We start from the raw sequence: 27491 nt of genomic DNA, 5'->3' as shown, positions 1-27491 counted from the left end.
ATTATAAATATGCATATAAATATGCTACGATGAGATAGCTGACTTCATCTAACTAGCAAATGTTGTCCAGGCTACGTTGGTGATGCAGTTTTTTTTAATGTGTATGATATTTTTGTCATGCGATTTTAAAGCCGGTCCTACAACCACATCCAAGAATAACATGCAGCTTATCTCAGAACTGTCGGTGAAAATTATTCTTGGAGCTAGGTTTAATTGAGCTGCATTTTAAAGAGGTGCAATTTCACAATTTGTGTATATTTTCTACGTTCACTATTTTGTCATGTGTTGAGAAAAACACAGATTTTAAAATTACATGGTCTAATATTTACATTTAGCATATAACTGCAACATGCTTTTTTTCGGGGTTTTTTAAAGACTCGAAAGGACTTGAAATTCAAAGTTTAAGACTTGTGACTTGACTCGGACTTTTACACCAGTGACTTGAGACTCGACTCGGACTTGCCTGACATTACTTGAGACTTGACTTGAGACTTGAGGATAAAGACTTGAGACTTACTTGAGACTTGCAAAACAATGACTTGGTCCCACCTCTGGTTATTAACTTCCAGTTATTGGTCTGCTTTGCTTCTTTCCTGGACTTTCCCGAGATATCTCTCTGATGTCTAGCTGGCTTGAGGAGGGGCATGGAAAGGACTTCTCATTCAGAAAATACTGTTTATGCAGTTTAAGACGAGATTTAATAATGGTCTGCGCTACAGCTGTTTAAAAAGCTGCTGCTGGTATTTACTAAAGGGGGGCAGTGTTGATTTTCCAACTGAACAGAGATGTTTTTGTGGCTGTCCATGTATTTGTTGTTCTCTTTTAGAGGGCAAAAAATTGGGACTATTCATTGAGGCATAATTAACTGCAAATTATTATTAGATCCCAGTCCCATATATTTGTCGTCCTCAATCATACTGGTAACTTGATCACAGAGGAAGAATCCCAGTACAAGTTACGCACATTGAGGTGCACATATTGGTACACACACACAGCCACGTTGTTTTTAACAGTGAGCAGAGCGGACTGCAGTGTTTTAGGACCAAATGGTCACATTTCCACACACAGACTAATTCACAGTAAAATAGTTTCTGCATGTCTTTTCTCAGCAGTGGTTTTTAGAGCACCTTAATATTTAAAAAACAAACACAAACACAACAAAAAATCATACTGAAATGTTGGTCAAAAATAAGTATTGGCTGAGGGGCTTAGAAATAATATGCCATTTAAAAAATAATTTTTTTAAAAGAAAGAAATAATACGCTATCTGAAGTTTATAATATTTACCTCCAGACTAAAATAAATGCTCACAATTATGCACGCGGCACAGTAACAGTAACGTAGGTGGCGTTCTTCTTCTGCAGGTCAACAGTTGAGCACATGTGGTAGAGAGGTTTGTAAAAAAAAAAGGTTTTTTTTACAGCAAGAAGCTGAACTCTAGCTGTGTTTTAACAAGATGGCGCCTTTACATTCAGTAGTTTGTGAGAACTACTATTGAAAGAGACTAGTTCATTATAAAAGTGTCTAAAGGCACAGGTGGTACTACAAATATAATTTTATGTGAACACTTACTATAGAGTTTTGATAAAAATGTTGAGAATCTACTGGGTTTTTTCCCCAAGTATTAAAAACAGTCAACAATTCATTTTATATAAAAAATATAAAAATGGCTGTAACTGCTAAAAAATTAATGCAAAATGTTTGTAAAACTGTCCCCCTCAGTCCTCCTGTTTCTCCTCGTGCTTGAGTTTCTGTGTCTGTGTTCATGGACGGGACTCATTGCGGTTTGCCTCTGGCTGAACGCACCTGCTGCCAGGAATGGAGTGTTAGTGAAAACAATGAGGAACAACCCGTGCAACTTGCACAGGCCGACTCTCCCTCGCAGAACAGCTCTCAGCTGGCGAGTGCCTTTATTTTGGAGTGAAAGGACATTTCATTTATGCCTGTCCTGTGTGCCCAAAAGACCACGCTCGCAAGTAGTAGTAGGGATACTGGCGAGCGAGCAGTGAAATGGCTCAACCCTACCTCATGTTCAGGCTCATGTTTCCAGCAGAAATCATCTTAAATCATCCTCTCATTCTCTCTGGCAACAACTCAAAACAACTTTGTCTGTCTTCTTGAGGCCCTTCTCACTCCTCTCGAAGTTAGTCACACCTGGTCGAGATGCCATAACCCAAACATAGACTGGAATAAAAACCAGAATGTCTCTTTCAAACATTCGCTTCAGAGTCTCACTATGGGCAACGTTCTCCCAGCGTTGTCCTCAGAAGCCTCTATATCAGGGGTGTCAAACTCCAGTCCTCGAGGGCTGGTGTCCTGAAACTTTTAAACGTGTCCCTGCTGCAACACACCTGAATAAAATTAGTAGGTCATTAGCAAGACTCTATAGGACTCAACTGCATGCTGGCAGCCAAGTTCTATAGAGAACTTGCTGATCACTATCTGTATGTATCACAGTTAATTCACTGTTAATAAATGCACTCGAGTTCACCACTCTAAGTCCTGCGATTGGGTCCACTCTGCCCAGTGTTCTTCACAAAAACCCCTTGAATTAAAGCTCAAAGTCTCCACTTCCATCACATATCGATGGCTGGATCCACTGCTGTGGTTTGCAGAAGTTATCTCTGTCCAACAAATTATGGACCTAACTGTATGTATGCTTGTATGAAGTAATAGAGTACCTATCACAACCAAAGGGCAGAGCATAAAAACGATCTCAGAAAGCCCTTCAACAGAGACATGTTTATTAAATACACTTATATCTGTAGTTTTTGTTGGCTTGGATGTTTTCTGAAATCCTTGTATTACATAAATAGAAAAAAAAAAAGACAGAAAAAACAATCCAATGCAGCAACCACACAAAATAGTGGCACCAGATGATTGCAGCTACAATGAAGATCTGTTTGACAGTCTCAATAAAAACTGAATCTTAAAGGGGGTCATAAAGGTAGCACTTTGTGAAAGGCTGTAATCATATTTACTGTTAATAACTTGGATGCTGCGCTTACTCACTGTCACGGCTGGGGGAGGGAGCCGTGTGGTGTGGAGGAAAAGGAGGACCCAAAATGCAGCAAACTGATGATACGAATGACGTTTTATTTACAGGGTGGTAGTGGCAAAAACAGGCAATGAAGCACGAGTAATTACAAACGGAAACCTAAACTGGGAGAAACTAAAGAGCAAACCTGAAATCTTACAAAACGGAGAGCGGAGCAGAGAGACGCAGACCAAGGACCAGGATACCAAGAAACACAGACGAGCCGACAATGAACACAGACCGACACCCACTATATATACACACACACACACAAGGTAATCGGGTAATTGCACACAGGAGGGAAGAACAGCTGATCTGAATACACATGATGACTGGAGGACACAAGCTGAACACAATGACAACAGACACAGACTTTCAGAACAAAACAGGAAATCTAGAACCCGAACCGGACACAAGGGGGGAGGACACAGAATAACTAGAACAGAGGGAAATAATCACAAAACGCTGGGTCAACGACCCAGGACCATGACAGTACCCCCCCTCCAAGGGCTGGCTCCAGACAGCCCAAAACGAAAACAGACGACCAACCCAGGGCGGGCGGCGGGGGCCCAGGACGGAGGGACCAACACAAGCTCCAGCGAACCGAGAGAATTGTCCAAAACAAAAACACACATGCTGGAGCACGAGAACAAAACACAGTTCAGGAGGCCGGCCCGGAGGCTGACAACTCAGAAGTCCAGGACAGTTCATCTTCTGAGGCCGGCCACGTCGGCGACGTAGATCCATAAGCCGACCGAGCGGAAGGCAGCGGTGGCGGAGTGGAGGCAGTTCAGGGGGCCGACCGTGCACACGGCAGCGGCGGCGACGGGGAAACCGTTCAGGCGGCCGACCGTGCGGACAGCAACGGCGACGATGACACAAGTCTGGAGACCGACCGCGCGGAAGGCAGCGGCGGCATCTAGGAGGTCGTTCATATTGACGATGACGCTCCACCAGCGGCCTGGTAGATGACCGCCGATGTCGAGGCGGCAGTTCGGGACCCGAAGGTGGCGTGGCCGTCGCAGCACCAGACGAGACCGAAGCAGCGGCTGGTCCAGGCGCGGCTGAAGCTGAAGCGGAGGCCGGACCAGGCGCGGCTGAAGCTGAAGCGGAGGCCGGACCAGGCGAGGCTGAAGCTGAAGCGGAGGCCGGACCAGACGAGGCTGAAGCAGAGGCCGGAGCAGATGACGAGGCTGCAGCCGGGCCAGGCGAGGCAGATGACGAGGCTGCAGCCGGGCCAGGCGAGGCAGATGACGAGGCTGCAGCCGGGCCAGGCGAGGCAGATGACGATGCTGCAGCCGGGCGAGGATGAAGGCTCGGAGGCTGCAGCTGGCGAGGATGATGAGGCTGCAGCAGGCGACGGCGTGGAAGCCGGAGACTGTAGCGCTGCAGGCGTGGAAGAAGCTGCTGCTGCCCATGGCGTGGATGAAGCTGCAGCTGGCGAGGATGATGAGGCTGCAGTTGGCAGCTGGACGGGCTCCTCGGGCCCTCCAGCTGACGAGGCAGGAGGCTGGCTAGGTTCTCCTGAACCTCCAGCTGACGAGTCTTGAGGCTGGACGGGCTCCTCGGGCCCCCCAGCTGACGAGTCTTGAGGCTGGACGGGCTCCTCGGGCCATCCAGCTGGCGAGACAGGAGGCTGGACGGGCTCCTCGGGCCCCCCAGCGAAAACAGTCTCTGGACCAGTGGGCACCGGGGCCCCTGGAACACACAGGTCAGAACAAGTAGGCGCACGGGCCTCTGGCAGGCACAGTTCAGAACCAGCAGGCGCACGGGCCTCTGGCAGGTACGGGTCAGAACCAGCAGGCGCACGGGCCCCTGGCAGGCACAGTTCAGAACCAGCAGGCGCACGGGCCTCTGGCAGGCACAGTTCAGAACCAGCAGGCGCACGGGCCTCTGGCAGGTACGGGTCAGAACCAGCAGGCGCACGGGCCCCTGGCAGGTACGGGTCAGAACCAGCAGGCACACGGGCCTCTGGCAAACACAAGGCAGACTGCAGCTGCACAGAGCATTGACCCAGCTCGGGCAGCGACAGCCGGATACAGTCCTCAGCTGGCTTCTTAATCTCCAGGGGTCCAGAGTCGGCCGGGGGCTGGGACCCAGCCTCTGGGGAGGCCCTGGAGTGTGTCACAGTCTCTGGGCTGGCCAGCTTTTGAGGACTGATTACAATATTATGTGGTGTGTCTCTCTGCTTGACATGAACAGGTGAAAAATAGTTCTTTCCGGGTTGGATGGACTTAACTTGTTGTGCAGGAGGAGTTGGTGACAACGATGGCTGAATAGGTGATAATAAGGCGGATGAGTCTCTTGTCAACTGAGCTATGGATTGTAACCAAGTGTCTAATAGGTCTGGCTGTGACTGTAATGGGGGTGACGGTTGAGTGGCTAACTGAGCTAGTGGCTGCTGGGCAGCTAACTGAGCTACCGGCAGGGCAGCCGACTCAAAAAACACAGCCCCGGAATAAACAGACACACAGTCCAAAACAGAAAAAGGGTCCTTTTCACTCACCACAGCTGGCAGTTCCAAAGTCCTAGTCTTCGGCTGTGGGGTGATGCGCCGACGGCGCGATCGTCGCTTCCTCCCGGGCAAAACCTCCGGCGGGCCGGGCAAAACCTCCGGCGGGCCGGGCAAAACCTCCGGCGGGCCGGGCAAAATCTTCGCCGCCGGGCTGAGTTGGGAAGCGGTAGCGGCTGGTGGGTGAAGGTGCAGTTCGTTGAGTATGAAGTCCTGTGCGAGCGGGTGAAGAGAGTCCAGCAGCCAGGAGTGAGCAGAGATGAGCTGCTGTAGCCTGGCTTCTACAGCGCGGAGACACTCTTCCCCCTCATGCTCGAGCCATAGGTTAACCAACCTGGAAACAGAGTCAATTAGTTCCTCCCGAAGCTCCTCGGGAGGTGCGGATGCCGCTGGGTCCATGTTTGGTCGGCTCGTACTGTCACGGCTGGGGGAGGGAGCCGTGTGGTGTGGAGGAAAAGGAGGACCCAAAATGCAGCAAACTGATGATACGAATGACGTTTTATTTACAGGGTGGTAGTGGCAAAAACAGGCAATGAAGCACGAGTAATTACAAACGGAAACCTAAACTGGGAGAAACTAAAGAGCAAACCTGAAATCTTACAAAACGGAGAGCGGAGCAGAGAGCCGCAGACCAAGGACCAGGATACCAAGAAACACAGACGAGCCGACAATGAACACAGACCGACACCCACTATATATACACACACACACACACAAGGTAATCGGGTAATCGCACACAGGAGGGAAGAACAGCTGATCTGAATACACATGATGACTGGAGGACACAAGCTGAACACAATGACAACAGACACAGACTTTCAGAACAAAACAGGAAATCTAGAACCCGAACCGGACACAAGGGGGGAGGACACAGAATAACTAGAACAGAGGGAAATAATCACAAAACGCTGGGTCAACGACCCAGGACCATGACAGTACCCCCCCTCCAAGGGCTGGCTCCAGACAGCCCAAAACGAAAACAGACGACCAACCCAGGGCGGGCGGCGGGGGCCCAGGACGGAGGGACCAACACAAGCTCCAGCGAACCGAGAGAATTGTCCAAAACAAAAACACACATGCTGGAGCACGAGAACAAAACACAGTTCAGGAGGCCGGCCCGGAGGCTGACAACTCAGAAGTCCAGGACAGTTCATCTTCTGAGGCCGGCCACGTCGGCGACGTAGATCCATAAGCCGACCGAGCGGAAGGCAGCGGTGGCGGAGTGGAGGCAGTTCAGGGGGCCGACCGTGCACACGGCAGCGGCGGCGACGGGGAAACCGTTCAGGCGGCCGACCGTGCGGACAGCAACGGCGACGATGACACAAGTCTGGAGACCGACCGCGCGGAAGGCAGCGGCGGCGTCTAGGAGGTCGTTCATATTGACGATGACGCTCCACCAGCGGCCTGGTAGATGACCGCCGATGTCGAGGCGGCAGTTCGGGACCCGAAGGTGGCGTGGCCGTCGCAGCACCAGACGAGACCGAAGCAGCGGCTGGTCCAGGCGCGGCTGAAGCTGAAGCGGAGGCCGGACCAGGCGCGGCTGAAGCTGAAGCGGAGGCCGGACCAGGCGAGGCTGAAGCTGAAGCGGAGGCCGGACCAGACGAGGCTGAAGCAGAGGCCGGAGCAGATGACGAGGCTGCAGCCGGGCCAGGCGAGGCAGATGACGAGGCTGCAGCCGGGCCAGGCGAGGCAGATGACGAGGCTGCAGCCGGGCCAGGCGAGGCAGATGACGAGGCTGCAGCCGGGCCAGGCGAGGCAGATGACGATGCTGCAGCCGGGCGAGGATGAAGGCTCGGAGGCTGCAGCTGGCGAGGATGATGAGGCTGCAGCAGGCGACGGCGTGGAAGCCGGAGACTGTAGCGCTGCAGGCGTGGAAGAAGCTGCTGCTGCCCATGGCGTGGATGAAGCTGCAGCTGGCGAGGATGATGAGGCTGCAGTTGGCAGCTGGACGGGCTCCTCGGGCCCTCCAGCTGACGAGGCAGGAGGCTGGCTAGGTTCTCCTGAACCTCCAGCTGACGAGTCTTGAGGCTGGACGGGCTCCTCGGGCCCCCCAGCTGACGAGTCTTGAGGCTGGACGGGCTCCTCGGGCCATCCAGCTGGCGAGACAGGAGGCTGGACGGGCTCCTCGGGCCCCCCAGCGAAAACAGTCTCTGGACCAGTGGGCACCGGGGCCCCTGGAACACACAGGTCAGAACAAGTAGGCGCACGGGCCTCTGGCAGGCACAGTTCAGAACCAGCAGGCGCACGGGCCTCTGGCAGGTACGGGTCAGAACCAGCAGGCGCACGGGCCCCTGGCAGGCACAGTTCAGAACCAGCAGGCGCACGGGCCTCTGGCAGGCACAGTTCAGAACCAGCAGGCGCACGGGCCTCTGGCAGGTACGGGTCAGAACCAGCAGGCGCACGGGCCCCTGGCAGGTACGGGTCAGAACCAGCAGGCACACGGGCCTCTGGCAAACACAAGGCAGACTGCAGCTGCACAGAGCATTGACCCAGCTCGGGCAGCGACAGCCGGATACAGTCCTCAGCTGGCTTCTTAATCTCCAGGGGTCCAGAGTCGGCCGGGGGCTGGGACCCAGCCTCTGGGGAGGCCCTGGAGTGTGTCACAGTCTCTGGGCTGGCCAGCTTTTGAGGACTGATTACAATATTATGTGGTGTGTCTCTCTGCTTGACATGAACAGGTGAAAAATAGTTCTTTCCGGGTTGGATGGACTTAACTTGTTGTGCAGGAGGAGTTGGTGACAACGATGGCTGAATAGGTGATAATAAGGCGGATGAGTCTCTTGTCAACTGAGCTATGGATTGTAACCAAGTGTCTAATAGGTCTGGCTGTGACTGTAATGGGGGTGACGGTTGAGTGGCTAACTGAGCTAGTGGCTGCTGGGCAGCTAACTGAGCTACCGGCAGGGCAGCCGACTCAAAAAACACAGCCCCGGAATAAACAGACACACAGTCCAAAACAGAAAAAGGGTCCTTTTCACTCACCACAGCTGGCAGTTCCAAAGTCCTAGTCTTCGGCTGTGGGGTGATGCGCCGACGGCGCGATCGTCGCTTCCTCCCGGGCAAAACCTCCGGCGGGCCGGGCAAAACCTCCGGCGGGCCGGGCAAAACCTCCGGCGGGCCGGGCAAAATCTTCGCCGCCGGGCTGAGTTGGGAAGCGGTAGCGGCTGGTGGGTGAAGGTGCAGTTCGTTGAGTATGAAGTCCTGTGCGAGCGGGTGAAGAGAGTCCAGCAGCCAGGAGTGAGCAGAGATGAGCTGCTGTAGCCTGGCTTCTACAGCGCGGAGACACTCTTCCCCCTCATGCTCGAGCCATAGGTTAACCAACCTGGAAACAGAGTCAATTAGTTCCTCCCGAAGCTCCTCGGGAGGTGCGGATGCCGCTGGGTCCATGTTTGGTCGGCTCGTACTGTCACGGCTGGGGGAGGGAGCCGTGTGGTGTGGAGGAAAAGGAGGACCCAAAATGCAGCAAACTGATGATACGAATGACGTTTTATTTACAGGGTGGTAGTGGCAAAAACAGGCAATGAAGCACGAGTAATTACAAACGGAAACCTAAACTGGGAGAAACTAAAGAGCAAACCTGAAATCTTACAAAACGGAGAGCGGAGCAGAGAGCCGCAGACCAAGGACCAGGATACCAAGAAACACAGACGAGCCGACAATGAACACAGACCGACACCCACTATATATACACACACACACACACAAGGTAATCGGGTAATCGCACACAGGAGGGAAGAACAGCTGATCTGAATACACATGATGACTGGAGGACACAAGCTGAACACAATGACAACAGACACAGACTTTCAGAACAAAACAGGAAATCTAGAACCCGAACCGGACACAAGGGGGGAGGACACAGAATAACTAGAACAGAGGGAAATAATCACAAAACACAAAACGCTGGGTCAACGACCCAGGACCATGACACTCACTCTGTTTTAGAAAACCGAGCCTTTAATATTCACTGTCATGTGGCCAATCTGTGGTTGTGCAAAGGGTGCAGCTGTTACTCACATATGTTTGTCAAATCAGACATTAAACTAAATAAGAACATTATTCATGGTAATGGTTCTGAGTAGAATGAACCAATTAAAATCCATCTCCTGGCATTGATTAAATCTGCCAAAACTCACCTCTGTTCATTAAAATGACAAATTTCATTTCCCCCCTGAAAATAAAGCCTTCATGTCTTAAAATGCCTTAGATGCAACTCTGTGCTTTTAACTTATTTAATTACCATCATTCCTCAGCTAACTGCCTGCAGACCCTCTCCACTCACCCTCTGCATCTGCCTTACAAATTCTCTTATTAAATACATCGTGGTTTACACAGCCAAAGTCCATTTTTTGTTAGAGTTGTTTAGTAGAGTAAAATGTGCTTAATTTATAAATCAGGATGTCCAAAGCACATGTTGTTTCTGTGTTTCAGAGGAAAGACAAAACCAAGGTTTGCATCCAGTTCCAGGAGTACACTACATGATGCTAAGGCTTAGTGTTAAAACTAAACAAGTTTGCAATCACAAATAAAGCATTTTGATGGATTAACTCTTCTTGGGAAGCTTGTTGACGACTTAAGTAACGTTATCCTTACTTCACCTGTCTTTTCTCTGCTACATTCCTTGTGTGTCTGTTGTCTGTTTGTAAAGCAGAGCATAGGAGGAGGACAGGTGAGACACTTGTGGTGAGCAGAAGACTCACACATGCCCTTAAACAGTATCACCCTTCACGATGTCATTTATCAGTTAATATAGTGTCTTTCTGATGTTATACAAACTTTGCTCTGATAAATTAGCCAGATGCAGCAAGTTCACAGGACTGGTTTCGATCGGTTTGTTGCATGTCCAGCCTCAACTCTGACTGGATTTTTTATTTATTTATTTTACTCATGATCCGACTACCAAAAATAAATGAATGACTAAATAAAACACCATATGAACAAGGTTAAAAACTTGACTTCAATCAGAGGTGCCATTAAGTTTCAAATAGAAGGAGGGCTTTACTGAGATGGGGCTAACTGTGCTGAGCTTAAATCCATAGACATTTTGGACATTTAACAGCCTGGAGCCAAAGTTATGCTTTCATTTGACTTTTTTTAATTTAAAAAAAAAACTGGCCCTAACATTTTATTTTTGTTTTGATAATCTTACATGAAGCTATGAGACCAGATTGTTCTGTCCTCTATCGACCTGAAAATGTCTATCAAGCATCTTTTCACTAGTATCATCGTTGTCTCCTTCTCTTAGCATTATTTATAGCAATGCAGCCGGGATGGACTGGATGCCTCTGCCTGGGTGCCTGGGATATTCACACTTCTTAAGCAGCACAAGGATGAACCACACCCAGGAACAGTGAGTTTATTTGTGAAACTTCCTCTACCGGCCTCTCTTGACAATTCTCGGCGTGATCACCCAATAAAAGTCACATCACAGTGTCGTGACAAGTGAAAAAGACACAACATAATAGAAAGTGCACATGGAAACTGTAAACACATGCACAAACAAGAAGATATGCCGTTAAATGCACACACATACACACACACACGCGCGCGCACACACACACACACACACACACACACACGCACACACACGCACACACACACACACACACACACACACACACACACACACACACACACACACAGTCACATAAAAAAAGATAAGAAATGAAAATGTGAGTGCTTTAGCAGGCCAGTACTGTAAAGTTTGACAGCTTTGTGCCGCCTTCCTGTCTGTATAATGCGAGCACTGGCAGAGAAGAGGAGGCGGTGACAACAATGACTGTATTTTGACAGCACTTCGACCAAGGCTCCACAGCAGACGTTCAATCAAAACACACTCAGGAAACGCAGAGAAAACAGACAAAGCTTATGGGAGAACACATTACTTTCTACAAGAAACATCCCCAAAAGGCAAAAGCGCAAATGTCCGAAAAAGACCAGCCAAAAAACGTAAAAAATGAAAATTGCTGAATATATTCATAAGTTCGGGAACTGGGAGCCACTTTAAACTCAAACCTTCTTCTTTAGCAGTTCTGATTGTCATTAATAAAGGTTCATTCTAGTAATCTGTCTCTCTGTGCTTTTCTCATATGTGAAACGAGCCGCGCAAAAGCTGGACAACCTTCAGTACTAGTCTGCAGTGTTTCAGCGTACTAAGCTGGGTGCTCCCATGCTCTAGGTAATGGTGCAGTCATTGTAAAGAGAACATTAAATATTCAGGGAGAGCCAACAGCGTGGATGTGCATAATAGGCAGATGCAGGCGTCTTATCCTTATTGAGGGTGTGTGTGTGTGTGTGTGTAATAAGGATTGTGCAAGAAGGGTGTAGGCATACTCTATGCTCTCTCATTTGTGTGCACATATGTAGATGTCTGCATGTGAGCTCTAAGCATGTGTGTATGTGGGCGAGTTTCGCACCCTGCGTTTGCACAGAGTCGAAGGACCAGCGCAGGAGCTTCTAATTGAAAGGGATTTGAGGGATATGGCAGGAGTCAGCATGTTACGACATGCTGAGACTGGACTCTGGTGGGCTGTTAAAACCAGCAGGAGGCTGAGAACCACCAATGTGTGTATTTGTGGTTGTGTGTAAGCGTATGTTGGTGCATTGCTGTTTGTATTTGTGCAGAATTGAATCCAGTCGCAGAATTAATGTTCTGAGATTTTTGTGTCTTTATGCATGTGCAGTGTGGGAAAGAAAGGCAGGTGTGTGTGTGTGTGAAAATGAGCCTCGCTCTCTCTCCTCTGACACTGACGAGGGGAAAATCCCAGCGCATTAAAGGGAAAACATCCCCAACAGGTGACAAGGCTTCGTATTAAGGATTCCTGAACAAATGCTGTTTTATAGAATATGCATGACACGCCAGGCGTACAGGTGCTCGGTAGATGTGCACACAAAACAATGGTGAGGCTACAATCAGATGCAGATGAAGCCCAGAAACCTTCAGGACTATTTAAGTCTGATTTTCACTTTATTTTAGAAAAAAACAAAAACAAATCAGCAACTATTAGTCTAAACAACATCAAGAAATCGATTTCTGTGAATGGACAAAGAATAAAGTAAATAAACATGTTTAACTGCATTTTCATTTGAATAAAATTCTCTTATAGTTCTACTTATTTTCTCTTATACATATATAAATTTACACATATATAAACACTATTAGGATTGCTCTAAACAGTCAATTTCTTCTACTCTAGGACCTGGATGACATTAAAGATTGAGGATATTTTAATTACACTCCTGTCGGGCACACAGTTCTAGTCTAACTTGAAAAGTTTGTTCACCGCTCTGAAGTACTCATGAGTTTTGGAGGTTAAGCAAAAAAAATAAATAAATAAAAAAAAATAATTCATCAGCTAGAATACTTTACATTTAACTTAAGATGTCGTTTCTTTTTTTAAGGCCATCAACAGACAAAAGTTGCACAGACTGTATACTGAGCTTTGTTTGTTCACAAAGCTCAGTATACAGCTGGATTTTAGCTTCATTAAAGATAAAAGACAAAGCGTTTCATCTAGGGGAATAGTGAGTGAGAATGGCAAGATATAATTAACATATCACTGAAATGTTGATCTTAATGATCATACTGAATAGCCTGTTAATATACTTTCTGTAAAAACAATGGGAATATTTCAGTGTAGCTTTACTGAACCTTATAATTCTGATAATTCTATAATTGCAGCTGTTACTACGTGTATAAAAATGTTCAATCTCAAGTATGATCGTATGCAGACACATAGAAACATCAGTCATCAGCTACATACACTCACTATCCACTTTATTAGGGTACACTAGCTCAACAACTCCTGCAAATATCTAATCAGCCAATCACATGACAGTATCTCAGTGCATTTAGGGACGTAGGCATGGTCGAGACGACCTGCTGAAATTTAAACTAAGCATCAGAATGAGGAAGAAAAGTGACTTGAGTGACTTTGAATGTGTCATGGTTGTTGGTGCCAGAAAGGCTGGTGAGCAGAAACTGCTCATCTACTAGGATTTCCCACACAAACATCTCTAGGGTTTACAGAGAATAGTCCAAAAAAAGAGAAAATATATCCAGTGAGCAGCAGTTCTCTGGGTGAAAATACCTCGTTGATGCCAGAGGTCAGAGGAGAATGGCCAAACTGCTTCGGGCTAATAGGAAGGCAACAGTAACTCAAGTACCTACTTGCTACAACCAAAATATGCAGAACAGCACATCTGAAGATACAACAGACTGAACCTTGGAGCAGATGGGCTACAGCAGCAGAAGACCACTCCTGTCAGCTAACAACAGGAAAGTGACGCTACAATTTACACATTCTCATCAAAATTAGACAATAGAAGACTGCTCTGATGAGTTTTGATTGCCACGTTTGGGTGGTAGCGTCACAATTTGGCATAAACAACATGAAAGCATTGGACCCATCCTGCCTTGTACCAATGGTTCAGGCCTTTGGTGGTGTGAGAATATAGGGGATACTCTCTTGGCAAGGGTTGGACGCCAACTGAGGATCATTTAAACACCACAGCCTACCTGAGTATTGTTGCTGACCATGGGGAGCACAGTGTGCCCATCTTCTGATAACAAGCTACGTCCCAAAGCTTAAATAATCTCCAAAGTAGATTCTTGAATATGACGATCTCAATCCAATAGGAATGTGAGCTCATGAATGCACATCCAATCTGCAGCAACATCATCATAACATGAAGCAAAATCTCAGAGAAATGGTTCCAGCACTTTGATGAATCTATGCCACAAAGTATTAAAACAGTTCAAGAGCCAACACACCTGGCACCAGAAAGATGTAACTAATAAAGTGTCAGGTGAGTCCATTTATTTATTCCAAAAAAGGAGCTCATGATTAAATACTGAAATGTTTTTGCTGCAGTCCAATCTTAATTTTCATTAGATTCATGCTCAAATATAAACTAACAGCTGGGAACGGATTTGCAAAGTTACAGTTTTTTGTGGAATGGAATTGGTATTTTTTGGTAGGTTTACAGTTTGTTTCCCGAGCCGACACACCAGCAAGTGAACGAGGTGTTGCTCATCAGTGTCTGTTCTTTATGGGGCAAACAGAACGATGGCTTAAAGGAAAGGGAGCTAAAGCAGCTTGTTTCAGACAGTGGATGAACTGTGGGACTGCAGACCATGTTGAAGATAAATAGGGATTATTTTGAAACATGAATCATGCAACACTGCTCCTTTAGAGTCCAAGAATAAAACCTTTGCCACCAGCGGCCACTCAAGTCAATCCTCATAAACTCCCATGGCGATATGTTTCCATGCCCCTTTCCAACAACTTCAAAACAGCTAATTCAAGTCGCTAAACTGGAGCTCTATTGGTGCCTTTTGAAGCAATTTCAGTAAAATTATCAAATAATATGGCCTCCCTGTGGTCATGGGGGGAGGCCATTGTTGCTTATTGGTCAAACCAAAGAAAACCAAACAAAAAAACATGAGAAATGTTCAGTTTAAAGTGATATATATATATAAAAAAGCAGGAAATTTCATTTTAGAAGCTGGAGAGCGTGCATGTTTTGCTTAATAGGTGAATTCAAAAAATTATAATCATCAAACTTGAGGATGATTAGATGTTTGTCAATGCTCCGATCATTACAGAGTAATAAGTGTGTCCGTTTGTGCGTGTGTGTGTGTGTGCAATCTTGTTTGTGGTATTACGTGAATGCACTGTAACCATGAAATGAACTGAATAAGCAGCATTAACCAAACAGGCAGAGTACAGCAAGTGTGCACATTCACAAAGCGCAGTCAGATGGTCAGCAGCAGCAGCACAGCTTCTCTCTCCTGAGGCACCAACAGCGAAATCCTGAACTTCACATGAGCATGCACCTTTGTGACCTGCATATCTTCACTGTCAAGTTTATGTGCCTATTACTCGAACGTGAATCTCTTCTACTTGCTCGCATACTGTAGAGATATTATTCATTTTGCTCAAATCAGCAAAAAAAGGTTGCTCTGGGGGTCAGCAGCTAAGAGCTTTTGTTTTGTTCCCTACTTGTAGTCTCAAGACTGTCAACAAAAAACTAATTATCCTTTTACACCTCAATAAATCTGCAAATAAAAGATTCAAAGAAGTTATGTCATGTCCTTACATCTTCCCATCCACGTCCAGGTGTCCACGAGATGACGTCCAGGAAGGGGTTGGCCAGGTAACCGTCACTATTAAAAGAGTAATCTCGACCACCAAGCGTGATGTTGCTGAAATATCTGCATTGAAGAGCGGCAGAAGGGGAGAGGACAGAAAGCGCATAATATCAGCGAATGAATTAACATTCATCTTAAAGATATGAGGAGAAAAGAAACGTCACTTGTGTTTGATGCAACAGAATGCCTGCCCTGCTCTCACTTGAAACTAAATCACAGATCCTCTGTGGTGACAGTCAGGGCTTGTCTGTTAATCAAATGTACAGACGAATGATCAGACACACAGAATTGTCAGGATCTTTGAAGTCAAACAACTGCTGCTCTCGGCATCGGCTGCGGGCTCTATAGTTTGTCTGGTAATCACGCAGGACAGGCTTTCTAATTGTCTCCTTATGTCATCTTGCTGGCTTCAAAACACAAAATATGAGAGCTTTTCTTTTTTTTTTCTGTAATGCATGACAGAAAGCTTCATATGGAACAGCAGCTTGTAGTTGCAGACAGTGAACAGCAGGTAGCAGTGCAAAAAAAATAGAAACGAAAACATCTTTCTGCTCTGTTCCTAGACATAATTTATAAACAAACAGAGGAGAATCCATTAATCATTTCCCAATAATTGCCTCACCGTTTGTGCTGAGGATCATTTACAAAAAAATTACAGCAAATAAACTAATCAATTTCATGTTTGAAAACTACTTAGAGTACTCTCTCCATACAATATTGTGTTCAATGTGCACATAGAGTGAGAATGACTGGTGTTATATATGAACCGGGGTAACCACAGCCACCTGAGATACCTGTTAAGAGTGTGCTGCTTGTGCGTTTGTACAGCCTACAAGGAATATATTAAAGCTAGTTCATTAATATACATGAGACATGGTCTGCTTGCTACAGATGCTGTGGTAATTTCGCCAACTCACAACTACACGCACCAACAACATCTATTTTGCATGGATGATAGCCAGCTCCAAATTCAGATATCCCTTTTGTGCCTGCTCTCTGACACTGAATTTACCAGCTCCACCCATATATCTTCCAGCTCATTCTGGCGAAGAACCAGACCTCCTTTCATAGACTAAACCATGTTCCATCTCTATTTCTGTTCCTTCCTATTTCAAAGATTTTGTCTGGAGCTTGCCAGCTGTGTTTTACCCTCCAACCTAATATTTCTCCTCCTTCCCTCCTCATTTCTCTAGAGCTTCACTCTTTCCCCGATATCTCTCTCACCTCATCCTGCCTCGCAGCCTCTGGGTCTGATTGGCATCCGTCATGCAGTTGGTGACAAAGTTTGGCCCGCCCGTGGTTCCGTATTCCTTTCGCATTGCCACTGCCCCATGAGTCAGCACCGACACACCGCGAGCGATCCTTCGGCGGGGCTCGTCCCTCCAGCCCTGAGGCCGTACAGCAAATAAAGCCCGGGGCAGGTTTTCCATGCCCAAACCGGAGAGGGCTGGTCCCACAGCAAACCACATGTGCGAGGCTCCGGCTTGACCTGCGGCCCAGGCAGCTCGGAAAACCAGCTCAGCCTCCTCCTGGGAGCAGTACAGCAAACGTACCTGGAGGACAGCAGGAAGGCAGGAGGGAACAGGGACGAGGGGAGACACACACACACATACACACTAGTGAGATAAGGAGGGGAAAGGGGAGACGTGGAGAGAGACAGAGGGTGGGAGAAGTAAGGGGAGAAAGATAGAGCCGGAGAAGAGGTGTACCTGAATGGGAGGGGAGGAGGTTTGATAAAAAGGCCATATCAGCAAATAACAAGGATGCTGGATGAGGTAAGAGGAGTGATAGCTGTAAGCTGATGTGATAAGGTGCATGGAAGTCGGGTGTTAGACTTCAAGAGGGATGCAGGCGCTCTAAAAAGAGGGAAGACTGCAGGGCAGCATGTGATGTGTGCTAAGAGGTGCGTAGCAGTAAAGGTCAGTGCTTGATGAGCTTAGGCCTAATGAAACAAGTTACATTTATGGTTAATAAAAACAGAAGTAAAACAAGGAAAGGAAAAAAAATCAAACAACTCTAAGCGGTGGAGCAGAGAAGCGGCAAGGAAGAGGTGGGGATCTAGAAGAGGAGGAGGAGGAGGGGTGGCGGTTAAAGTCCAAACACACCTGAGGGAAAACAAGGGGGAAGAGGTTAAGCTCTGACATGTTATTAAAAAACAGGATAGAGAAAGACAACGGGAGACAACCAGGGCAAAGTGAGCGGATGAGGAGGATAGTCAGAGAATAGTCAGTCCTTGGAGATCAAAAAGGGGGGAAGGAGGGTTAGAGAAGAAAAGCAAAGGATGATATTTTGGTGAAATCAGTGCCTGGAGAGATAAGAGATGTTTGTGAAAGAAGGGTTTGGATGATTGAGTGGGGCTGGGAAGAAAGAGAGAAAAAAATATTAAAGCTAGACAGAAGTAACATGGGATGAGCGCCCTGCTGCAAATGCTGAGGTAAGGAGGGTTGAAATTGACAGGGTTTTTAAGGGGTTACTGGGAAACTGGAGAGAGAAGGAAGTGGAGAGAGGAAGTAGCATCTGGAAGCAGGAAGTCAGAGAAAGAAGGTGAGGGCAAATACCAAAAAAGAAGTGAAGTGTTTAGAATAAATGAGGAAACCAAAAATAAAACTACAGCTTGAAAAAAAGAGACAAAGCAGAATTGAAGGGCAAAAAAGAGAAAGACAACTCTTTCATGCAATAGGAGGGGGTGTCAGGGAAACAGACTGAAAGCACATTTTGAGAATTGCGCCTTCATTGAATTTTGAACTGTAATGGCTTGGCAAAACAATCCTGCCCGTATGCCAATAAACCTCCAGTGAATTAGCCAGGGAATGAGAGTGACAGAGGAGGAGGAGGAGGAGGGAGACAGAGGGTGGAAGACAGAGATTGGGAGACTTAATTGAGAAGGAAGGATGAAATCAGCTGTTAAAAAAAGACACACAATATCTAAAGATAGGAAATGAGGATGAGAAACACAAAACAGACAAAAAGAGCGAGATGAAGACAGAAGGAGCAGAAGAAACACTGACAAAGCAGAAGCTGGAAGAGGAATGGGACAAATGAAAGACAGCGAGAGAGCCGAGCTGAAATTGACCCAGACCTGCAAGGGGCCATCTACAATGTGGAAGACATTATCATAAATGTAGCGCAGAGAAAGAGAGAGAGAGAGAGAGAGAGAAGAGAGCACGCAATGCAAACACATACATCACTAGCCAATCACGAGCATTTATTAGCAATAGAGAAAAGCTAAAACAAGGGAGCTGTCATGAAAAGCAAGGTTAAAAAGCAAGCTCTCCGTATAGGCAACTCGCCGCAGGCGGTATGTTAGATTAACAGTGACACCAGCTGAGTGGAGCCTAAGGAATCCAATACACATGCACACACTTACAGACACAAATGCACACGCGCACACACACACACGCAGAGCTGCAGTAGCCATTCTGGGACATTAGCGATGACATTGAGACCCAGACTAAACCGAGCCAACGGTAAGCAGAGTCTGTGGCCAGGAAGACGTGCAGCAGGAGGGATGTGCGACTGAATGAGTGGTAGCCATACAGAGATGGAGGTGAAAAGCAAAGCGGCAGAGGAGACTGAGCTTGTCTCCAGGCAAAGAAGCACAGGAGGGGAGGCAGAGAGGGAGAAAGGGAGCTTTGAAGGGGAGGTGGGGTAGGCATAAGAACACGGACATTAGTAACAAATCTGAACAGGAGGATCATGGGGGTTAAAAGGGGGCTTAAGAGAGGTTGGTGGTATAAAAAAATGTGAGTGAAAGACAGTGTGATGAAAGTGGATGTATGAAAGAAGGTAAGAAGGGGCAAGCATACAGTACAAAGGAATGAAACGTGTCAGAAGTACAAAGCAAAACCACAAATCATACTGGTCGAGATTAATAAGTCAAAGAAAATTTGAAGCATAAGCTTTAGAATTGATTGATTTTCTTGTAATATTTGGATATTTTAAGTTAAAGCCAGTTTAAGTTTAAGCCAAAATAAAGAGAGTGAGAGTTACATAATGGGAAGCAATTGTGTAGCATCAGCTTGTTAATGGATGAATTATGAATTAGAAAAAGGAAAAAAAGAAAATCGGTTACGGTCATTTTCTTCCAACAAGCAGCTGCGCACTAACTGATCGCTCATTACAAACTCATTCTGTGCGGCTAAATATTGTTTTTTTAAGACGATGAACAGTCCTGTTTATCTTTTTTTTTTTTTTACAATCCAGTTTCTATTCATACAGTAACGAGTATGACAGGCCGAAAACACCAAAAAAAAAAGAACACGACATAAGACATTTGGCAACTTTTTTAACCTTAAAGCTTCTTAAAAGGAAAACGGGTGAAAACTGTATGATAAGTGCTGGATTTCTTCAGCGCTCCGCATCACCACAGAACATACAATGCCACACAAAAGCCAGTCGGCAAAGTCAGACCGACTCGTGGTTTTTCGTTGTACCGATGAACTCTTTATGCTTTGGCAAGACGGGAGGGGAAGAGAAGAACAGAGGGATAGAGGAGAGAGGGGAGAGAGAGACGTGAAGGGACAGAGGGAGAGATGAAGAAGGAAGGAAAAAGCTGGGAAGCCACCTGTCAGAAAGGGGGGCCCCCAATGATAGTTGCAGCACTTCCTCCCCTTTCCTCCCCCTCTCCCTCCTCCCTCCCCCCTGTCTCACCTGCGCCTCGTTCTCCTTCAGCAGCCTGCGTGTGCGTGCCCCCCCAGGGTCGTCGGTCACGTTCAGGATCACCACGCTCTTCTTCTCCCATCCGATGAACGAGCCGTCCGTTAGGCCCTCCACCACAGACAGGAAATCCCGGTAGCCGTGGTGGCGCGTGGACACCACGGAAAAGGAGGTCCAGTCGTACTCCTCCAACACCTCAAAGATGACTTCTAATTGGAGTGCGGTAGAGGAGCTGAACTGGAGAAAGACGGAACCTGATTCCTAATTTGGGGAAGATAGTGGCAGATGTGGTTAAAAATCTCACTTTAAAATTCCCCCTCTGTGTCTAAACTGTAGCTGCACTAGCATGAGTAACTAACAAACAACATTTTCACTAAAAAGAACTACAATGCCCTGGACTGCTCCATCTTTATGCACAACATCGAGGCATCACGGGGCTTGTAGTTGTTACAGAGCAGCAGCAATCGCTCCGCCGCAGGGCTAAAACAGCTTGGATTGTTGCACGAATTCTCCTATGACATCCAGAAGGGAGTGTTTCTAAAAAGTCTGTGCAGGAGGTGGGAGGGAATGAGGATTAGGCGAGGGTACAGCTTCAAAGGAAGTTCATCAAAGTGCTACAATTTAATTCCTCAAGAGTAAATGGTTAAAACAGTTATTTGTAAGCACAAATGCACTGCTTTTTATTTCTTCCCCCCCTTGTTTGGTGATGAAATTTGGCACTAGTTTTCTCTGATGCATACACAATCATGTAATTCAAAAAAAATGTACAGTCTGCAGACACATCCTTACTCACTGACATACACACTCGTGTCTACTCACTGCTTCCCTTCCCAAAACATCACAGGCATAGCAATAGCCCCAGTTGGTGCCATTTACAGATCAAACACTGTAAAGTTTCTGCAGATCAGTGACCCTGACCTTCAGCTTGCCCTCCATCCCGCAGGCACTTCCCTGGCACCTTTTCTTCACAAACAGGATGTGCAAAGTTGTGACATTGTTGTTATGGGGATAGCAGTTTTCCCTTTATAGTCCATTAAAAATCCCGTCAATCCGAGATGCTTCAGTGTGCGACACATCATACTAAGATTGTTTTACCTGCTTTTTCTCACAATTGCAGCTACACAATCTGGGACACTGGCCTCTTGTATACATACATATATATATATATATTTTTTAATTCTCTCCTAACTTCATCTCACACACACTCAAGTCGCAAACACCTCCTCACCTACCCCAATTACAACCTCCCTCCTCCTACCTGTGGCATCCTCCCCAGCCCCGCTCCCCCTCCTACAGCCACTATGGGCAGTCCTGTTTGTGCAGAGACAAACTCCAGCATGGGGGCCAAAGGTCCCCAAGCTGTGCGAGGGGGCCTCTCCTCTTCATAAACCAGACCCTGCAGGGGCCGCGCCGCCAGCAGCTCACACAGCTGGGACAGTACTGTCTTAGGACTACTGTCATTCACCTGCAAGATGAAGGGAGGAACGAAGACAGACAGAGAGAAAAAGAGAGTGGGTCAGTGTGTCTTGACTTTGCCTTAGTCACAAAGAAGGTGTCTGTAGTATTCATGGCATGTCTGGCTCCTCATACAAGTTGTGGTCAAGGAGCAGAGCTCCCTGCTCATTCAGCAGGGCCTATACACACAGCAGCAATGTGCTGCCTATTCAGCTAAAATAATGAGTGATTATGAATAATGGATCGTCATTGTTATTCCCCTCCTTCAAGTAAAGCTGAACAAGCACTAGATAGAGGAGACAGTGTCTAACCTGTAGCCAGATGACGTTAGCAGAGCCCCACTGGGTGACCACGCTCTCCCCCAGGGAGCCGTAGACCCGGCCAAAGCCGGGATAGAGCACCCTTCCCCCAGGCCCCGCCACCGCCGCCTCCGCCTGCACTGTCGCACCGGCGTGGATCACGGCGATGTTGAAGTTCATCATGGCCCCTGCATCACGCTCCCGCGGACTCGGCCGGAGCAGGAGGTGGGGGGAGGCGTCCACCAGACCTGCCCACTCTGCCAGGACCAATAGGAGAGAGAGAGTAGGTATGGCGACCATGGCAACCTGCCGAGGGGGGGAGGCAGATATATATCGCACTAAGAGAGGGTGCCTGAAAGAAAGAGAGACAGCAAGGAGAAGAAAAAAAAAGGGAGGTGAAGAAGAAGGAAAAAAGCAAGAGCGAAGACATTAAGTTAGACTTTTCTATCATGTCCAATACAGAGGACATCAAATCAAATTAGAGAATAAAGAAAAACTGAAGAAAAGAAGAGGGTAAGAAGGACACACTAAGTAAGAGTTGTAGAAGAAAGAACGGGGGAGAAAAAGAGAGAGAAAGTGATCAGAGACTTCATACAGTCAACTGGGAAACAAATTCTGAATCCAATCATGAGGTAATGAAAGTTAGTCTTGGTTGAAGAAAATACTGGACGAAAGATGCAGGATAAGAAAAAAAAACAAAACAATGAAGGACGGAGAAGAAAGGAAGACAGAGAGAAGATGAAATGGGTGCTATTTAGGCTGCAGGCTGAGGAGGAACAATAAGAGGAAAAATAGAAACTGGCCGTTAGAGAAAAGGTGGGTGAGAGGGAGAGAGAGTTAATAGCAGACAGAGACAAAGATTGGGGCGGAGGTGGTTATTGTGCTGCATGAATGATAACAACAATTAAGATAACTGTAAACACACTCGCCCTCACGCGCAACCGCGTCCACGCGCATACACAAGCATGCAAGCGTTTGAAGCCACACAAACATTCCTGAGATAAATTCATAGCAGCACTGCGCCTGTAGAGCACCTTAATGATAGAGAGATATGAGGGTTAATGCAGTATGCATGGCTGTACGCGCTCACATCCACGCAAACAGCCACACAGAAAGATAATGACTACCTGGGAGATAGCAGGGTTAATATGTGCACACACGCACACTCTCACTAAAAAAAAGAGAAAAAACACAGCAAATCATTTTCAATTTGCTCCTGGTGCCAGCTGCCCTCCTTCCCTCCCTCCTCCATCCCTTTCCCCACGTCCTCCTCACTTTCAGCCCACTCTCTTGTGCTCTGCCGTTTTTACATTCCCGTCTCTTCTCCCAGTTTTTCATGGCTTCAGGTACCAGGCACAGTTGCATTGATTAGCAGGGGCCTTCTGACATAATCTTCTCTCTACAGTAACTCTCTGTGCCTCTGTTTGGCCTATCCTCCCCTCTATGTTGTTTGCTCTGTCTTCATCCGACTCGCCTCTCTTTGTCACAGTCTGCCGATTCTTTGACCCTGATCAGTCTTTTGGATAAAAAAAGACAGCAGTGAAGAAAAAGAAGGACCGGAGGAATGCAAGATAGGGAGCAGCCACAAGAGAGAGCTGTGCAATGAATAGGAATGAAAAGTACTGTAAATATTCGGAGCATATGACTTAGGATGTACTGAGCGAGAGACTGTGTGGAGGAGCAGGCCACACGGTGGCGGGGGAGAGGGGAGGGCGAAGGTGGGTGGGGAGGTTGGAGGTGGTGTAAAATATGACAGGGGAGAGTAGCAGGAAAAGAAATATTGATCACTGGGATGTGTATACGTGTCTGGCCTAGGCAAATGTACTGCCAAACCTTCTGTTTTGAGTGACAGGGTGTGTGTGGTGGGGAAGTAGAGAGAAAAAGGAAGAATGAGAGAGAGCGAGAGTGGGATGAGAGGGTGAATAAGGGAGGCTGATAGAAATGGGTGAGAAAAAGAGATGGAGATGTGGAGAGATAGGGGGAGACAAACTTGTTAGTAGAAGAAAGGGAAAAGGAGGAGCTAATAATGAAGAGGAGAGGTAGGAAAACAGGGCTTTGTTGGGTTTTTTTCCTCTTTTTTTGGTTTGGTTTCTGTGTTTTTTGATGTAAGGAAGCTGCGGTAGGAAAGGACATACGGAGACGGGCAGAAAGGTAGAAAATGAGAACGCCAGAGATGGAACTGCAGGAATACAGTACATCATTTCATTTGGAGAAGATGTATTCTACGGTGCCGAGCTCACAGCCAATAACTGTTAGGGCTGTCACCGTATTTCAGTCTCACGAGGTGTTTACGTTGCACTGCACAACCAGTGTGTGCTATTCCACCTTCGGTGAGCCTCGCTGGAAGCGCGAACAGCGCATTACTACATTCAGCATCCACATTTCTTACAGCACACTCTGCCCGTTATCAAAAGTGCAAATTGCAACATCTCACTGGGGCGTGCTTCAATAAAGTTCATTATAAATAAATCCTCATTTAAATATATCTTACTATAAGTTCATTATTTTCCTATGATCTGTGAAATTTTGCAGACTGAATAAAAAAAGCAGGCTTACATTTAACACACACGCGAGGAATGAGAAGGAGTGGGAGAGAACGAGTGAGAGATTACAGTTCCATTTGATTTTCTAACGTAAATTAATCTTTAGTTAAAATGCTTTTTATTCTCTTCCATTTTAGTATGCCCCCCCCTAATTTTAAAAACCATCCTCTTCAGTCCCCTGGAGCTTCCTCCAGACAAGCGCTGGATACTCCAAATGTACTTGGCAAGAGGCTGCCCACAATCCAGGGATTGCTTTACGTGGGATCACTTAATCAAAAGGTGTATAGATTTCTGTTTCTTACTGAAAGTCATTAAAGGCAAGTTATCTATTATTGTAGAGTCGTTTCTTAAACACGTGTGCGTTATTAGGTGAACTGCCTGGACCTTGTCTGTCATCTGCAGATGCAATAAATATGTAACGGAAAATCTGAATTTATGGAAAAGTGCTTCCTTTGATTTTTTTTATTTTTTATTTTTTTACCTAACCACAACTTTAAATTCATCACGGCCCCTCAATCATTATAAGCTCTCTAAATCATTACATCAGCGGCTCCATTAAAACTATGTGCACTGTGCAGTGTTGATCTCTCCGTTTGTCAATCAATCTTGTAATAAGCCGCTTACTGTAGCTACAGTTTAATTATTATAATTTTTTTCTGCTGAGGCTGTTTAGTTTGTCTTTTTAAACAAAGAAAGTGGCATTTACAGCACCATAGACAGCCAGCGTACATGCCAGTGACTCTTAGAAGCAAACTAAAAACACCTTCAGGAATATTTACCGGGTACTTAAGAGCAGAGCATATTCTTAGGCCGACAGAGACAGCTAATCAAGAAGATGAGAGAGAAAACATTCACACAGGCAAGCCAGTCTCGTCTTTCTCTTCCAAAATTGCCAGCCAGTACTTCACAATCAAAACACATCTTATCATATTTCTGCTTAAACATTTGATTTACTCTGCATAATGCGCTTGCTGCCATTTCAAATCATTACTTATAGGAATTAATGGCGAGTGTATGTGCAGCTTATGCGAAAACTCTCTCCCTGGTCTGTGAAATATCAAAATAGGTTTGCAGCTTTGTGCAGCGGAAGGCAAATCAGCTTTGAAGGTACAGTACATCCTTCTATAAAGGAGAACAGCGAAGCCTATATTACTCCTGCCAAAGCTAAAGGGACCAAAAAACTTGTATAGCCTCTGAACACAAAAATGAAATTGATTCTTGGTGTCAGTGCGATGGTAGGGAAACAATCACAATGTTTAAGATCACCTACTCCCCCTTCTCCTGTATGCTCGAACGCCTGCGGTGACTGTAGAAGAGCACGTCCTGAGAGAGGTGGGGAGCTCTTGGGTAGATGTCAGTTGCTGGCATCCACACTTCTCTGAGCCCCTTTCACACTGAACTCCAATGGAGGCAGCGTGCCAGACCGCGCGCTGCATCGGATCTGCTGGGAAACGTGAGCGGGGATGGGAGTTTGAGTAGTCTGGAGTTTGTGCAGTGTGGAGTTGCGGAAGTGCGGTGTTCAGCGTTGTGTTTAGCCCACAATGAGGCTCTGCTGCTCATTCCTTGCTGTCACGCAGAGTAATGGACCTGCTCTCAGCTGCCTGTGGCACGAGCTGCACTGAATCAGCTTAGGCCATTTTCCACAGCCAACACACACAAGAAAACATATCTGAAATATATGCAATCTAATAAATACTGTGCTATACTCTATTAGAAGAGATTGCAGCTTCTCGCTCTAAGTGCCTAGGTTAAGAAACACACATTCATGAAGATGAAGATTCAATTCATCTCCTTTTTTTTCATTTGTCCACATTTAAGCCCGACAGTGTACTTGAGAAAACGGCCATGTGTAGCCTCAATAATTTTCTTTGGTACATAGCTCTACTGTACTAAAAGATAAGATAAAGTGCCAGCACAGTGTGGTGTCCATAGTGTGCATATATGTGAGTGTATCAATGTGTGTGTGTGTTGTGGGGGATAATATGGCAGTGTGTGGGAGCGGAGGAATGAAGAGAAGAGTGCAGCTGGAGCTCAATGCTCCTCGTGTTAATTGGCCCATACTTCAATCACAGCCACTGGAGTGTGTCCTCTCTGACGGAACAGATCCTCTCTCCCTCTCTTTCCCCCCTTCCCAATATCGCACCCTCTCTCTCTCTCTCTTTCCCTTCCCCCCTCCCTCTCTGTCCTGCTGCACTTGTTCATCCACTCACTCATGCACTCTCACTTAACACACACACACACACATTCCCTCACTCAGTCTGTCTCACTAAGTCACGTTTGGATTTTTTGGTGTTTTACTCGTTCATTCATCCTCTCATTCATTCATTCATTCATTCATTCATTCATTCATTCATTCAGTCTCTCTACCACCTCACTCTGCAGCATGCCACTGTAACCGACTCTCCTGCCCTCTCTCCTTTCCCTCTGTTTTCCTCTATCGCTCCCCATTCTTTCCCTTCACGCACGTCTTTGTCCAGCGCTTCTTTCACTCTCTGCTTCCTCCCCTCCCTCCCTCACTTACTTCCTCTCTCCCATTTCTCTCCGTCCCTATCGCTCTCTTTCTCTTTGATCCCTGTCGAGTAGAAGAGCCACCATGCAGGCGAGCGGCTCTTGTTCCCATTATGCATAGTGTGCAGAGTGATCGACAAGAAGCTCAGCGTGCAGCAGTAGGGCGTACAGTGCTCTGTGTGTTTCTACTGCATGGCTGTAAACAGCAGTAGTAAAGCTTGCTGCAGCCACAGCTGCCCTGCTTGGACTTGCAGAGCTGTGACTATCATAAGCCATTCAAGGAAAAAAAATCACACAGGCATCTATCAGCTCAGCAGGTCCTCAAAGA

General features: G+C 46.8%; 1 protein-coding gene across 2 annotated transcripts in view; it reads right to left on the bottom strand.

Moving 5' to 3' along the window:
• grin2db (glutamate receptor, ionotropic, N-methyl D-aspartate 2D, b) overlaps positions 1-27491 on the bottom strand; it is a 60761-nt gene that overhangs the window by 22498 nt on the left and 10772 nt on the right. The window contains exons 2-6 of one of the 2 annotated variants that reach the window (XM_082552412.1): positions 22125-22464; positions 21617-21823; positions 20353-20619; positions 16927-17255; positions 15651-15765 (exon numbers count right to left, since the gene is read on the bottom strand). In XM_082552412.1, coding sequence (XP_082408538.1) covers positions 15651-15765; positions 16927-17255; positions 20353-20619; positions 21617-21823; positions 22125-22412 — 1206 coding nt within the window. In that variant the 5' untranslated portion in view covers positions 22413-22464. The remainder of the gene's footprint in view (positions 1-15650; positions 15766-16926; positions 17256-20352; positions 20620-21616; positions 21824-22124; positions 22465-27491) is intronic. The other variant, XM_082552413.1, reaches the window with a different exon arrangement.

The sequence above is a fragment of the Aulonocara stuartgranti genome, assembly GCF_965226115.1.
Source record: "Aulonocara stuartgranti genome assembly, chromosome: 11".
NCBI classification, from domain to species: Eukaryota; Metazoa; Chordata; class Actinopteri; order Cichliformes; family Cichlidae; genus Aulonocara; species Aulonocara stuartgranti.
The sequence above is the reverse complement of the archived record's forward strand: the minus strand, read 5'-3'. Positions and strand labels throughout refer to the sequence as shown.